This window comes from Cotesia glomerata, linkage group LG9 (genome assembly GCF_020080835.1).
Source record: "Cotesia glomerata isolate CgM1 linkage group LG9, MPM_Cglom_v2.3, whole genome shotgun sequence".
In the NCBI taxonomy this organism is placed as follows: domain Eukaryota; kingdom Metazoa; phylum Arthropoda; class Insecta; order Hymenoptera; family Braconidae; genus Cotesia; species Cotesia glomerata.
In genome coordinates, this window is record NC_058166.1 from 6,595,649 (window position 1) to 6,609,812 (window position 14,164).

Genomic DNA, 14,164 nt, shown 5'->3' on the forward strand with positions numbered 1-14,164 from the left:
AAACTCGTTTATACTTCATGGAATATCGATTAATTTTATGAAATTTTGTGACAAACTAAATCTTGGATTTTGTAAAATTTTATAAAATTTTTTATACTTTTACAAAATTTTATGAAAATTTGTAAAATTTTACAAAATTGTTATCAAGCATGCCTGAGGGTGCACAAGAGGAATTATTGGTTTAAATTTTTAATATTTCCTATAAAATGCATCTTATAGTACTTGAACTATGTAAAAAAATTCACATAAAAATTAGCCAAAAAAAGTTTTCTTATTTATAATCCATGAATTTCGGCAGTCACATAGTAACTGTAAGTTGCTTGTAACTATTGACTTAAGGGGGTATTCTAGTCTAGAATTTTGAAAAAAATAAAAAAATTTTTTTCGATACGGTGATGCAGATATCTTAGGTTCTAATCAGCCGATTTACTTGAAATTTAGCATGAATATTCTTCAATTATCTCGCTTTCGCACTAACCAATAAAAATTGAAAATTTCAAATTTGTAATATTTTTAAAAAATTGGAGGAAGTTGAAAAATGAGTAAAAAAATCGACTTCTATTTTTAAACAGCCGCCATTTTGTGAAAAAAATTTTTTTTTTCAAGTTTTGTTGGTTTGTGCGACAATGACATTTGTACTGATCAATAATTTGGCATTGTTTTTTTTCAGATGGATACAAAGGGAGAAATCCTTTTCACGAGGACACGGCCTTTTTTTTTTCTCTACTTCAAGGACTTATATCTTTTTGAAAATTTATTTTTTTTTTTGAAATGTATTTTTTTGTATTCTTGAAATATCAATAAACAAATGATAAAAAATTGTATAGTAAAAATATTAACTGCTTCTTTTATATTAATTGCCAAAAAACGCTCGAAATTCAGATCTCTAGACTAGAATACCCCCTTAAATAATAAATATTCAATTTTCAGTTATTCAGAACCAGTGAAAATCTCTAGGACTTAAAATGTGATCTCTCAAAAATTATGTATTATAATTTTATTTTAATCATTCATCAACAGACTCGATAGAGTCTGGCACCAAGTTCCGTTCTCAAGCCAGACTACCGAGTCAACAGACTCGATAGAGTCTAGTGCCAAGTTCCGTTCTCAAGCCAGACTACCGAGTATGTATATACCGTAAGCAGAACGGTTTTTTGAGGTTACAAATTTTTTTTCAAATTTATTTTAATTTTTTTATTATATGATATTTTATAATAGTAGTTTATGCTTTTTATTACGCGTATTACTTGATTATTATCAATTATCTTTATAATTTCTATTTAAAATTATTAAAAATAATCAGCACAAACTATAGCGACCCAGATTTTTAGATTTTAACTTTTTTCTTATGTAAAAAGCGGACGGCCAGAGACTAAATAATATAAAGATGCATGCTAATCTTATAATAGATGGAAAACTACAGTGAAAAAAAGATATTTGACAGCTTGCAATTACACACGCCAGGCGGCGCAAGAATAACTTTTACATGAACTATAGCTTAAAGGGGATAGTTTGCTACCGGAAATGTATTAAATTAAAATTGTCAATTTTTATTATAATTACAAAAAATACTGATATCCGAACAAAAACAGTTTCACTGTAAAAAATCACGCCAAGTCCACGTTCATAAGACTATTAAGAAAAAAAAATTTTATTTCTTTACAAAAAGATATAAAATAAAAAATTAAAAAATCCAAGTAACCGATATGGCTGTATATGATTTTCGGAAATTAAAAAAAATTTTGTTGTAAATTTAAAAATTAAAAAAAACAATTTTGGAACGTACCTACTTGGTGTGCGTCATTGTGTACTTCAATTTTTTTTTAGTCCTAGTAGATAGATTTTAGGAATTTCATAAAAAGTGAAATTTTTCTTAACCACGCACACTAAATACGTTCCAAAATTGTTTCTTTTAATTTTTAAATTTACAACAAAATTTTTTTTAATTTCCGAAAATCATATACAACTATATCGGATACTTGGATTTTTTAATTTTTTATTTTATATCTTTTTGTAAAGAAATAAAATATTTTTTTTTTAATAGTCTTATGAACGTGGACTTGGCGCAATTTTTTTACAGTGAAACTGTTTTTGTTCGGATTAAAAATACAGAAATGATGATGACAATAAAATAAATTACACAATAGGGGAGAGTGGGGCAAGACGGCCCACCTAAGCCGGTTTTTATTTTTTGTGGCTTTCTACTATCAAGTGGATTTACTCTCGTCCAACTTTGACTCAAATCACCGGAATTTTTCCAAAGTTCCAAAAAAAAATTTTTTTTTTGGGGCAAGATGGCCCACCTCCAAAAAATGATGAAAACAAAAATTATTTTATTTTCATGGTAAAGTTCTTTCTTACGTCAAATATATTTTTATTTCTCTCCTGGACAACTGCATTCACTTTTATATTACTCAGAAAAACTATTGTTAACACAATACCAATCGTTCCCCTACTTTTACAGAAAAAAAATTGAGTGAAATGATTTTTCCTACAAACCTATTACCAAGTACAGTACCGATAATTACATTTGTGAATATTGTGAGGATTAATTTATAATAACTCTAAATCATATATCTCACTCCCACAAAGGGTTGCGGGGGTGAATGTCAACAATCTAAATTTAAAATTTCCGAGCTGTAGCTCCTATTAGGTCCAAATTTGATAAGAATGTTCTGTATGTGATGGAGAAATGATCTAAAAACGGATTTTATGACAATCTACTCCCAATATGGATAGCGGGGGTGGGTGTTAACAATGAAAATTGTAAATTTTCGAGCTATAGCTCCTACAGACTCCAAAATTGTGTGATGTAGAAGTAATCTAAATGAGGACTTTACGATAACCCGACCTAAATAAGGATTGCAGGGGTAGATATTAACAATTAAAATTTCAAATTTCCTAGCTATAGTTCTTATAGACTTCAAATTTGGTAGAAATCTTCGTGTATAATCTTCGTGTCAAGTTCAACTAAGAATGGATTTTATTAATTAAATTCCAACCTTAATAGGAATTGTGGGGGCGTTAACAACGAACAATTCTTATTTCCAAACAATAGTTTCATATGCATATAATTCATATGCAGGCTGTGTCAGAGAGATAAGTAGAATAGAAAAAATGTTGTTTATAAATTAGAACTTTTTGAAACATGGAATTTAGGACATGTCTATTAAATTTCAATAAAATTTACTAAAAATTTCCTTACAACAATCGTCTCTTTGGCAGCGAGTAAAATGTCATTGTAAGGTTTCCAAAACTTAACATTACATGTAGTTATTCAGTCAACGGACTAAGAATTTAACATACATGTTATTTTTGCTGATCACTAGGGCCAGGAACTGCTGCGAAAGACATAACCGATAAATTGTTCTTATGATATGTGAAAAATAAATTTGGCTACTTATTTAAATAGAATTCGTAAAAAACATATTAAATTTGTTTTCTACAAAAAATGGATGTTACTAAGAAAATTTTAAGTAACAGAAAAATTCGTCGCACTTGAAGATAGATAAATTTCAACTTCACTTATGAGATTTGCAATGACCTTAACTAAACTTTCAATGCTCATTTTGAATCTGTGCAAATCAAAAAAATTAGGAAAACGGTTGACCCTAAAGGCCATCCCTGTAACTTCCAGCTAATTCCATATCTAAGCGCTTAACATTGCACTTATTACGTTTTTGAGCTAAAAACGCATCAATAACCCGAATTTGTGGTGATTAAAAAAAAATTAGAAAAATAAATTTTTGGTCAATTTTTGAGGTGGGCCTTCTTGCCCCAAGTGGTCCGTCTTGCCCCACCTTCCCCTAAGTGGATTGTCAATAATAATCAACTAATCTAAAATATGTTAATTCATTTGATAATTAATTTGAAAAATTTTTTTCTACATAAGCCTGGAACACTTTAAAAGCTTCAAAGGTTTCAACTCCAACAGATCCAATAAGAGAAGGAGGTGGATCGAATCTGCCACCTGGTAATTCTATTGTGTAAGATAATTTAGCGCCTGCTACTCCCATTAACCAGTCGTCACTGCCTCCTGCTGCAGCATCTAGACAAAGAAAATATTAATTATTTCTACCATATCGATCTTCGTTTCAATGTTCATCACTTACATAAAACATTTGTTGAACTTCCGACGACATAACGAGTACCGAAAGATGCGGCGAGTGCAGCAGCAGCCTTTTCACCTACGCTTCTCTAAATAATTTAATAATCACAAATTACAATGTTATCATTGAACCAAAAAAAATATGATACTTAAACTAGCTGCATGTACTAACAATTTTTCGTTTTATTTTTTGTTATTCAACATATAAATTAGTATTATGAAATGTTTTTCAATGATTGCATTTTTAGTTTTTTAAAATTTCTATGAATTAAATAATTTTTTTTTATTTTTACCATAATTCATTTGTGAAAAAAAATTCTAAAAATTTGCAGTTCAGTATCATTATGAAAAAGTGAGTAATTGCGGCCTCATTACGAAAAAATACGAAAAAAAATTGATTATTTAAAATTCCAAGGACGCTATTGGCTTATTTCTTCTTTGAAATTATTAATACTTACAAGCTCAGGTTCATTTTGAGGTAAGGATGACGTATATCCCCATGGATGTAAAAAGTACTGAAAATTTGAAATTTTTATCTCTATAATAATAATAAGACTCCCCCGCCTTTATTAATCCCGCAATATTTCTCATGACAAAAATTTCTCACCCCTAAAATTTCTCACATCAATAATTTCTTATATCAATATTTTCTTAAACACTGTAAATTAAACATCCCTAGCGGATTCCTGCCCGAGTCGAAATTTAGAGCCTATATAGATTCGTCTAACCCGGAATAGATCCGACTGAGAGCCCTGTAGTCCTTTAACTCCGACCTTGAACCCAGGAGTCCGAACATTCACCGAGAGGTCCGATTTTGAACCCTCAAGTCCGACAATATCAGTCTTTTAATATTCATGAATTTCTACTAAGTATTCTTAAAATATTTATGATGATAAAAATAATTGATGATTAAAAAAATTTTTTTTTGTTTATCAACTTAGAATCGTCCAAAACGTCAAGATCAGTAAAAAATTTTTTTTAATTTACCAACGCCAAAAAGGCGTATTTCAAAGGCATATGCTCTTTTGGTTTCATAAAAATTTTTTTTAAAGTCAAAAAGGTGTGTAAAGAAAATTATGTTTTTTATTATAAAACATGAAAATAATCCAGCATCGCAGAAGCAATATCATAATACTGGTGAAAAATGAAAAATTAAACTATAAAAAGGAGTAAAATGAGCAACGAAAAAAATTTTTTTTGTAATTTTCTTAAAATTGTGAAATTTTTTTTTTCAGTTTTATTTGACTCTATTTGGAACTCTATTTGGAACACAAAACAAAATTCTGCCAAAGGAAAAAAAATAAAAAAATTTTTTTCAAAAGATTTGCAAATTCGAAATTTCGCGATTTTTTCAATTTTTTAATTTTGTAATATCTCAAACGCTATTATAGATATAGGAATGGCCATTCGTTCGTTTGAAAGGGGACACTTGGGGCTATTTAAAAAAAAAAACATTTTGGAAAAAACTTTTGAAAAAAGCCAAATTTGTCAATTTCAGAATTTTTGTAAATCGTCAAAAATAACGGTCGACATTAAAATTTTGGCTTGATTTTTTTTTTAATAATACCTTGTACTGATCTTAAAAGATCCTGAAATATTTAGAACTGTGTTTTTTGTTTTTTCAAAAATATGAATTTTTGAATTTAAAAAATAGTATATTACATTAAAAGGGCAGAAAGTTGAGATTCCTGCACTGCGCGCCATGATGTCCAAGGCGAAGCCGAGTTTTTTGTTTTTTCAAAAATATGAATTTTTGAATTTAAAAAATAGTATATTACATTACAAGGGCAGAAAGTTGAGATTCCTGCACTGCGCGCCATGATGCCCGAGGCGAAGCGCACATTATGGCGCACAGTTCAGGGCTCTCAAATTTCTGCCCGTGTAATGTATATGTAATGTATACTAGTTTTCTTGCTATCCGGTCGAAAGTACGCAAAAAATTGCTTTGAAAAAAAATTGATGCCTGTCCCCGACATTTGCAGCACGAGCGAAGCGAGTGCTGCTGGTCGAGGGGGGGGGGGCAGGCAACAAATACACCTGTGAATAAAGATATTAATTTATAATCTATCATATTACTACTTTATTTTGAGAAAAGATCTTAATTTAATTTAATAAATTTAAAGTTATAAATATATTATAAATTAACTCTGATTTTAAGAATAGAAAAAAACAAAAAAATGAAATAATAATCGTAAAATGCATAGAAAAAAAAATTAAGAAAAAAATCTGCTTGTGTATTTTTTTAACAAGGAAACTCTCTCCGGTGTCCCCCTCCGATTTTGATGAAACTGAGATATGTTATTCTCCGTCGAAATCTAAGAGACACGTATTTTTTTTTATCTGCGGAAAAACATTTCTAGGGGGTGAAACTACCCCTCAAAAGTTAGCCTCCAAAGGGGTGTTTTTCAAGTTTCGCATACTTGCAGTTTAAATAATCGAATGGGACCAATTGCATAATTTTCAGGGTGGAAAATCATGAAAAATGCTTTTGGTTTTATAATAAAACAATGGATAGAACAAAAGTTATGAGGGTTGAAAATCACAAAACTTTTATAAAAAAAAAACTATTCGATGGATTTCAACGAAACCAACGGCAATCGGAAGAGGAAAAAAAAGTAGAGAATACGTCTTTCGGGGTTTTTCCGAAAAATTAAGTTTAGGGGGTGAACATCCCTTAAGCATATCTACAGTGACCACCAAGAAAATATCGTTTTTTATATTAATTTTGATATGAATTCATCAATAATAATTTTTTCGTACATTTCTAGCATTTAGAAAATAATAATAATATTATATCTTAATATTTTACTTACTTGTTTACTTCGCATCCCAAACTTTATTTTGTGTATCGGGACATCAAATATTACAAATGTCATTTAATGTGAATCTGCTTTGGAAAAAAAAAAAAAAAAAAAAAAAAAAAAATGCTTATAATGATTTATTATAATCATAATAATCATTCATCGTTATCTCATACAAAAAAAGAGATAATTATATTTTTAGTATATATGAGTCAGTAATGTGAAAAACAACATAGTATAAATAAATGTATCATTTCGAGATTAGTTTAGTTACTGCGATGTACTTCATCTTTTATAATTCAATATTATAATCGTGTTTTTTTTTTTTTTTTTAATAAGTGAATAATTTAAAATTGTACGAAAATCATTATTTTAGTACATAGAGCAAAATGAAAGTCAATCCTATAAATGTTATAAGACTACTCTTAACAACATTTCAAGTCATGAACATTCCAGAATCGCCAGTAAATGACGAAGAAATACAAATCAAAGAAAGTTTTGAAAATATTTTACTCAATGCTATGAACGAATACTCCGGAGTCGAAATGTTCGAAGAAAGTTCTTTGCATTTCCAAGAACCGTATAAAGATTGGACGATGGAAGTCGTGGAAGATAAAGAGTGGGCAAATGCACTAGTTGATTAAGAAACACCTATCGACGAATGCACTAAGGATGTTGAAGATTTATCTTATGAATATAAATTGAAAGCCGTCGAGTACTGGCGTAGTGGCAAAAAAAGAAATTTAAGTTTAGACAGTGTTAGACAAAAATTTAGAAAGGTACAATCTGTGCGACAGTTACGAAGATGGGCTCTTACTTTAAATCAGGGAGGGACTTATAAGGAAAAATTAGCAAGAATTTGTGAATATACATTACAAAATTTCAAAGCAGCTATAGATGCAGGTTTAATCGTACATGATTGTGACATAAAAAGATGGGCCTTACAAGCTCAAAAAGAAATTGGTGCGGAAGATTTCCGTTTTAAAGCATCAACAAAGTGGATCGCGTCATTCAAAAGAGCACATCGCATCGTATCAAGAAAAATAAATAAGTTTATCACGTCCAAAACCATTGAAGATAGTAAATCATTAAAACAGCAAGCTGAGGAATTCGTCAATAATGTAAAACAAAAAATTAAAATTTATGAATTAGCAAACGTATATAATTCAGATCAAAGTGGTTTTCAGTTGGAAATGCATTCCGGTCGAACTTTAGCTGTTGAAGGAGAGAAGCAAGTAGAATGTCTTGTACAATCTGTTACTTCTACTACTCATAGTTACACAGTTCAACCAACTGTATCCCCTGATGGAAAGCTTTTATCCCCACTTTTTTTGGTTCTAAAAGAACCAAGTGGTAAATTTGGACCAATAGTTGAAACAACACTTTTTAGACCTCATAATGTATACATAGAAGCATCAAAATCAGGAAAACTTACATCAGGTACGAATTATTCTTTATTTTTTCTGGTTTGCGCATAAGTTATTGTTGATACAAATAGTTCATATTTTTTAATTTTCAGATCATTTCAAAATTTGGTTGGAGAGGGTGTTTTTTCCAAATGTGGGCCCAAAATCTTTATTACTAATTGACTCATGGAATGGGCATTGTCCTCAAGTTGTACAAAGCGTTAAACCAACAAATAAAGATACTGAAGTAATGATCTTACCAAAAGGTACAACTGGGAAAATTCAACCGCTTGATGTTTTTGGATTCCGAGTATGGAAAAATTTTGTTCGATATTTTTCGGATCGTACAGTTTTGATGAATTTGGACATAAACTTGCATTTACGAAATAACATTATAAAATTACAATCACTTACACATATCCAATTGTCATCTCCTCGGTACATAAATTTATTCAAGTACTCGTGGTACAAAAGTGGCTACACAGAAGTAAAACCAGATGAGTTCGAAAATCCTGTGGATTTTGCATTTCACGGATCATGCAATTCTCATTGTGAGGTTCCTGGTTGTCAAAATATAGCAATTATCCGCTGTTCATGGTGCAAAAAGTCGTTGTGTTTTCAACATTTTTTTCATGAACATCACGATTGCAAAACATATATTGAATATATCTGCATATGACAAAATGATGAATTTAAGTATTAAATTTCATAAACATCAGAAATATTAAATATTTTTGTAAAAAATCATTTGTAAATTATTTTTAAATTTAATTTGATTATAGTAAAGCATATATTGTAAGCATTTTTTCTTTTTTCTTTTTTTCCAAAACAGATTCACATTACATGACATTTATAATATTTGATGTCCCGATACACAAAATAAAGTTTGGGATGAGAAGTAAACAAGTAAGTAAAATATTAAGATATAATATTATTATTATTTTCTAAATGCTAGAAATGTACGAACAAATTATTATTGATGAATTCATATCGAAATTAATATAAAAAACGATATTTTCTTGGTGGTCAATGTAGATATGCTTAAGGGATGTTCACCCCCTAAACTTAATTTTTCGGAAAAACCCCGAAAGACGTATTCTCTACTTTTTTTTCCTCTTCCGATTGCCGTTGGTTTCATTGAAATCCATCGAATAGTTTTTTTTTTATAAAAGTTTTGTGATTTTCAACCCTCATAACTTTTGTTCTATCCATTGTTTTATTATAAAACCAAAAGCATTTTTCATGATTTTCCACCCTGAAAATTATGCAATTGGTCCCATTCGATTATTTAAACTGCAAGTATGCGAAACTTGAAAAACACCCCTTTGGAGGCTAAACTTTGAGGGGTAGTTTCACCCCCTAGAAATGTTTTTCCGCAGATAAAAAAAAATACGTGTCTCTTAGATTTCGACGGAGAATAACATATCTCAGTTTCATCAAAATCGGAGGGGGACACCGGAGAGAGTTTCCTTGTAAGTAATTATTTGTTCAATAATGAATTTATTTATTTGAAAATATCTATCAGAATAAAAAATATTTCTCGTTTTTTTTTGTAATTTAAATATTTAATAAGTCTCATTTCATTAAAATAAATATTTATTTTCTCTAATTAACTTAGTTTCAAAAAGGATTTCAGAAAGGATTCAGTCACTATAATTTTTGACATTATAAAAAAAAAACTCCTTTTATAAATTTTTGTAAAATTTCAGGATTTTTTTTTATAAAATTTTAAATTCAACATAGGCTCACGAAATAAAAGAGAAAAAAATTTTTTTTTGATTAATAAAATTTAATGCATTCATTTTGGGTAAGAATTTCACAGAATGATTTATTATTTAGAATTCATGGAATAGAAATAATTATCAAAACTAAATTCAGTATCTGTAAAATACATGGTGATTAAAAGACATCTTTATTAGGGTGCTTTTTTTTTAAACTATTTTTCTTTTTCGGTCCCATTGTGAAATATTGTTGCAAGTAACCCAAAAAAAATACCCTGAAAGTTTGGGCCCTTAATATTGATATTAAGACCTCGACCCAGGCGTTTAAAGATTTACCCCTAAAAAAACACAGAAACTCTGATTTTTTTATGTTTAAATTTCTATAGCTCAGTGGCATTTTTTAGCATCGCTTTGACCATGGACGGGTTTTTTTCAGAATTGAATGTTCTACAGAAGTGTATATTGCGGCCAAGCCGTAACTCGAACCGGCAAGGTAGTACAGGCTTCTAAACTTGATTTTTCCATGAAATTCGCGTTTTTTCGCATTTGTCTCGGGAATGACAAGAGCTACAGAAAAAGTGTAAATGACAAACTATTAGAAAATTCAATTTCCTACAAAAAAAAGTCCTCAGCACTAAGTCGCTAAAATCAAAATTTTCAGAGATATTTAATAATCAATTTTTAGTAATTTCAAATGCTTATCGAAAATTGCGTCACACTATAAAAAATACTTTTTAAAAATATCATTAAATATCTCTGAAAATTTTTATTTTAGTGACTTGGTGCTCAGGACCTTTTTTGTAGAAAATTGAATTTTCTACAAGTTTGTCATTCACATTTTTTCTGTAGCTCTTGTCATTCACGAGACAAATGCAAAAAAACGCGAATTTCATGGAAAAATCAAGTATAGAGGCCTCTCGACTAGAATTTTAGTGAGGCATGCCAAAAAATCAGTTTGGGGCGAAGTTGGCTTTCCAAACTTAGGCTAGCCTAATTTGGATCTTATTTGTTTTAAATTAGGCAAGCCGAACATTGGTATGCCAAAAGAATTCCATATTCGATGTAATCGTGTAATAGTTCGGCACTGCCTAAGTTTGGTATTTCATGGATTGCCAAACTGTTATGAAATAACAGTAACCAAAGGCTTAACCAAGTTTGGTTGACCAAGCTCGGGCTCACTTCAAAAAACCTATGGCAATGCCTAAGTTCGGCATTTCATGGGTTGCCAAACTGTTATGAAATAACGGTAACCAAAGGTTTACTGAAACTTGGTACACCACGATCGAGCTTTTTTAGGCAAAACTGTGGAAATGCCTAAGTTCGGTATATTATGGATTGCCAAACTGTTATGAAATAACAGTAACCAAAGGCTTACCGAAGATAACGGTAACCAAAAGCTTACCGAACGGTAACTAAAGGTATTCTGAAGCTTGGTCTATCAAAATCGAACTTGACTAGGTAAGCCTGTGGCAAGTCCTCACTTAGGTATAATATCGGAATTCCTAACTCGACTGTTGCAATGGTAACCGAATGTTTGCCAAAGTGTCGGGCTTATAAGTATCTTGAGACAAGAGTTCGCTCATCATCGGCGTAGCGTTGCGGTATGGTATAAGGCTCTCGTGCGTCGGGTATAGTGTTCGAATCTCGCGTTCGACAAGTTCAATTTTGGATAATTAATAATTATTAATTTTAATTATTCTTAAGGCGAGTGTGAAGTAAATTTAAGTGTTGTGTGTGACTAATGTATCTAGCTCCATCATCTCCTTCCCCCTTGACCCATAAAATCGACCAATCAAAAAAAAATTCTTCATCGTAAGAAAAACCCTAAAAAGCGAAAAAAAACTACCGAAAATATAAAAAAAATAATACAAAAAAAAAAAAATTTTTTTTTATTTAATATTTGAAAAATTTCGTCCTTAACTCGATACTCAGATGCAAAATTTTAAAAGTAAATTAAAAAAAATAAGCATTCATTATTATTAACTTTGGGTTTATAATAAAAATAGCTAAAAACAAAGAAAGGATTCAATTTGGATCTTTACGTGTGAATTTGGATTCTTAATTGCTGCCCAGTTAGGTAGCCAAATTCGGACCAAATGAGGCTCAGATAGTCACCAGCAAGTGTGGTTTCCGAACCACTGCCTAAGTCGGAAGCCAAGTTAGGCCCAAACTCGCGACTGCGTTACTTCTGGGACGTGGGCCAACTTTGGCTTCCTAGTTCGGCGCGAACTTGGAACTCGGCATGCCTAATTCAGAACGAACCACCACCGAACTTAAATTTCTGGTCGGGCTGTACTACCTTGCCGGTTCGAGTTACGGCTTGGCCGCAAGGGACACTTTTTTAGAACATTCAATTCTGAAAAAAACCCGTCCATGGTCAAAGCGATGCTAAGAAATGCCACTGAGCTATAGAAATTTAAACATAAAAAAATTAGGAAAATGGTTGACCCTGAATGCCATCCCTGCAACTTCCCGCTACTTTCGTAATTAAGCGCTCAAAATTGCACTTATTACGTTTTTGAGCTCTTTAAGCTCAAAAATATAATTTTCGTGTCAAAAGTCTGATAAAAGTTTAATAAAACACTATTTTTTGAATTTTCAAACCACAATAACTTTTCAATGAATAAACCGATTTTCACGCGATTAGCGGCATTTCATGCAGTTTTTCAAATTCTATGATATATTTTCAACACAAAATTGATCAGACCGGAAATTTTGGAGTAATTCGAAAAAAACACTTTTTTCGATTTCTTTCGTCAACGATAACTCACGAACGAATCAACCGATTTTGACCAGTTTGGTGGCGATCGACGTGGTTTTTTTATGTTAGGAGCTGAATACTTTTTGGGATTTATCAGTCATACCGTTTGAAAGTTATTAAAAAAAAAAACAACATTTGAAAAAAATTATTTTCGCCGTTTTTTTAAGATTTTTCAAAATCTATCGGTCCGAATCGGTCCAACTTGTATTCAAAATCTAAGTTAAGTCAAACCTTTTCGAATGGCACCAACCGCGATCAAATCGGTCAAGCCGTTCAAAAGTTATGAGCCCGGGAAAAAATGATCAGGACTGATCAGACCTGTTCATATCTGATCAGGCCTGAAATTAGACCTGAGCAGACCTGTTCATATCTGATCAGGCCTGAAATTAGACCTGAGCAGGCCTGTTCATGTATGATCAGGCCTGAAATTATACCTGATCAGACCTGTTCATGCCTGTTCATGTCTGAAGCATTAAATACGCTCAGACCTGATCAGACCTGTTCATGCCTGCTCATGCCTGTTCATGTCTGAAGCATTAAATACGCTCAGACCTGATCAGACCTGTTCATGCCTGCTCATGTCTGTTCATGTCTGAAGCGTTAAATACGTTCAGATCTGATCAGACCTGTTCATGCCTGCTCATGTCTGTTCATGTCTGAAGCCTTAAATACGCTCAGACCTGATCAGACCTGTCCATGTCTGATATCTAGCCAACACTGAGAGACAATTTTATTTAATAGTAATGAAATTTTATTACTATTTAATAAAACGTTTATTTGGCTAATCCCAAATAAAAATTTATTAAATATTAATTAAATTTCCTTAAATACTAATAAAAATTTTATTAAATACTAATAAATGTTTCTTAGTATGTAATGAATATTTATCTACATGTAATATAAAGAAAATTCATTAATCAACTAACTAACAAGTATTGATCAGTAATTAATTGAATAAATAATTAAGTAAAATTGAATTTTGTCGGAACTATATTTTGAAATACAAAGTCTACAACTGTTGTTATCCGAGTGGATGTTAATTTTTATGCACTTAAATTAAAAAATTTCACAAATGAATCGATAAGAGTTAGACATTATTTAATAAAATGAAAACAGAAGCAGAAAACCAGACAATGTAGGGACGCATTTGTTAAAAATAAAGACTATGATTTCATAAATTCAATCGAATATTTATTTATTTTTATTATTTAAAATCTCTACATGTGATTCGTCATGAAGTAAACAAATAGGTTAGGTTAGGATGTCTTGTTAAAAATCTTAATACTATTTATTAAAAGACTTTACTGTGAAAATATATTTGAATATATTATAATTAATTGATGAATATTAATTTTTTTTTTTTTTTT

The 14,164-nt window shown here is 30.7% G+C and overlaps 2 protein-coding genes across 2 annotated transcripts in view; one reads left to right on the forward strand and one right to left on the reverse strand.

Moving 5' to 3' along the window:
- Positions 1 to 3,824: 3,824 nt before the first annotated feature.
- LOC123271286 (carboxypeptidase B-like) overlaps positions 3,825 to 14,164 on the reverse strand; it is a 31,414-nt gene continuing 21,074 nt past the window's right edge. Inside the window, exons 3-5 of the mRNA XM_044737574.1 lie at positions 4,567 to 4,623; positions 4,113 to 4,197; positions 3,825 to 4,048 (exon numbers count right to left, since the gene is read on the reverse strand). Of these exons, the coding sequence (XP_044593509.1) occupies positions 3,864 to 4,048; positions 4,113 to 4,197; positions 4,567 to 4,623 (327 nt within the window). The 3' untranslated portion in view covers positions 3,825 to 3,863. The remainder of the gene's footprint in view (positions 4,049 to 4,112; positions 4,198 to 4,566; positions 4,624 to 14,164) is intronic.
- LOC123271284 lies at positions 7,547 to 9,009 on the forward strand. The gene is made up of 2 exons (XM_044737571.1): positions 7,547 to 8,349; positions 8,429 to 9,009. The coding sequence occupies exons 1-2, from the start codon at positions 8,103 to 8,105 to the stop codon at positions 8,992 to 8,994; spliced, it is 813 nt and encodes a 270-aa protein (XP_044593506.1). The 5' UTR covers positions 7,547 to 8,102; the 3' UTR covers positions 8,995 to 9,009.

Coding starts and splice junctions, on each gene's coding strand:
- LOC123271284 (XM_044737571.1), top strand. CDS start 8,103: ATGCATTCCGGTCGAACTTTAGCTGTTGAAGGAGAGAAGCAAGTAGAA. Junction 8,350..8,428: donor ATCAGGAAAACTTACATCAG/GTACGAATTATT, acceptor TTTAATTTTCAG/ATCATTTCAAAATTTGGTTG.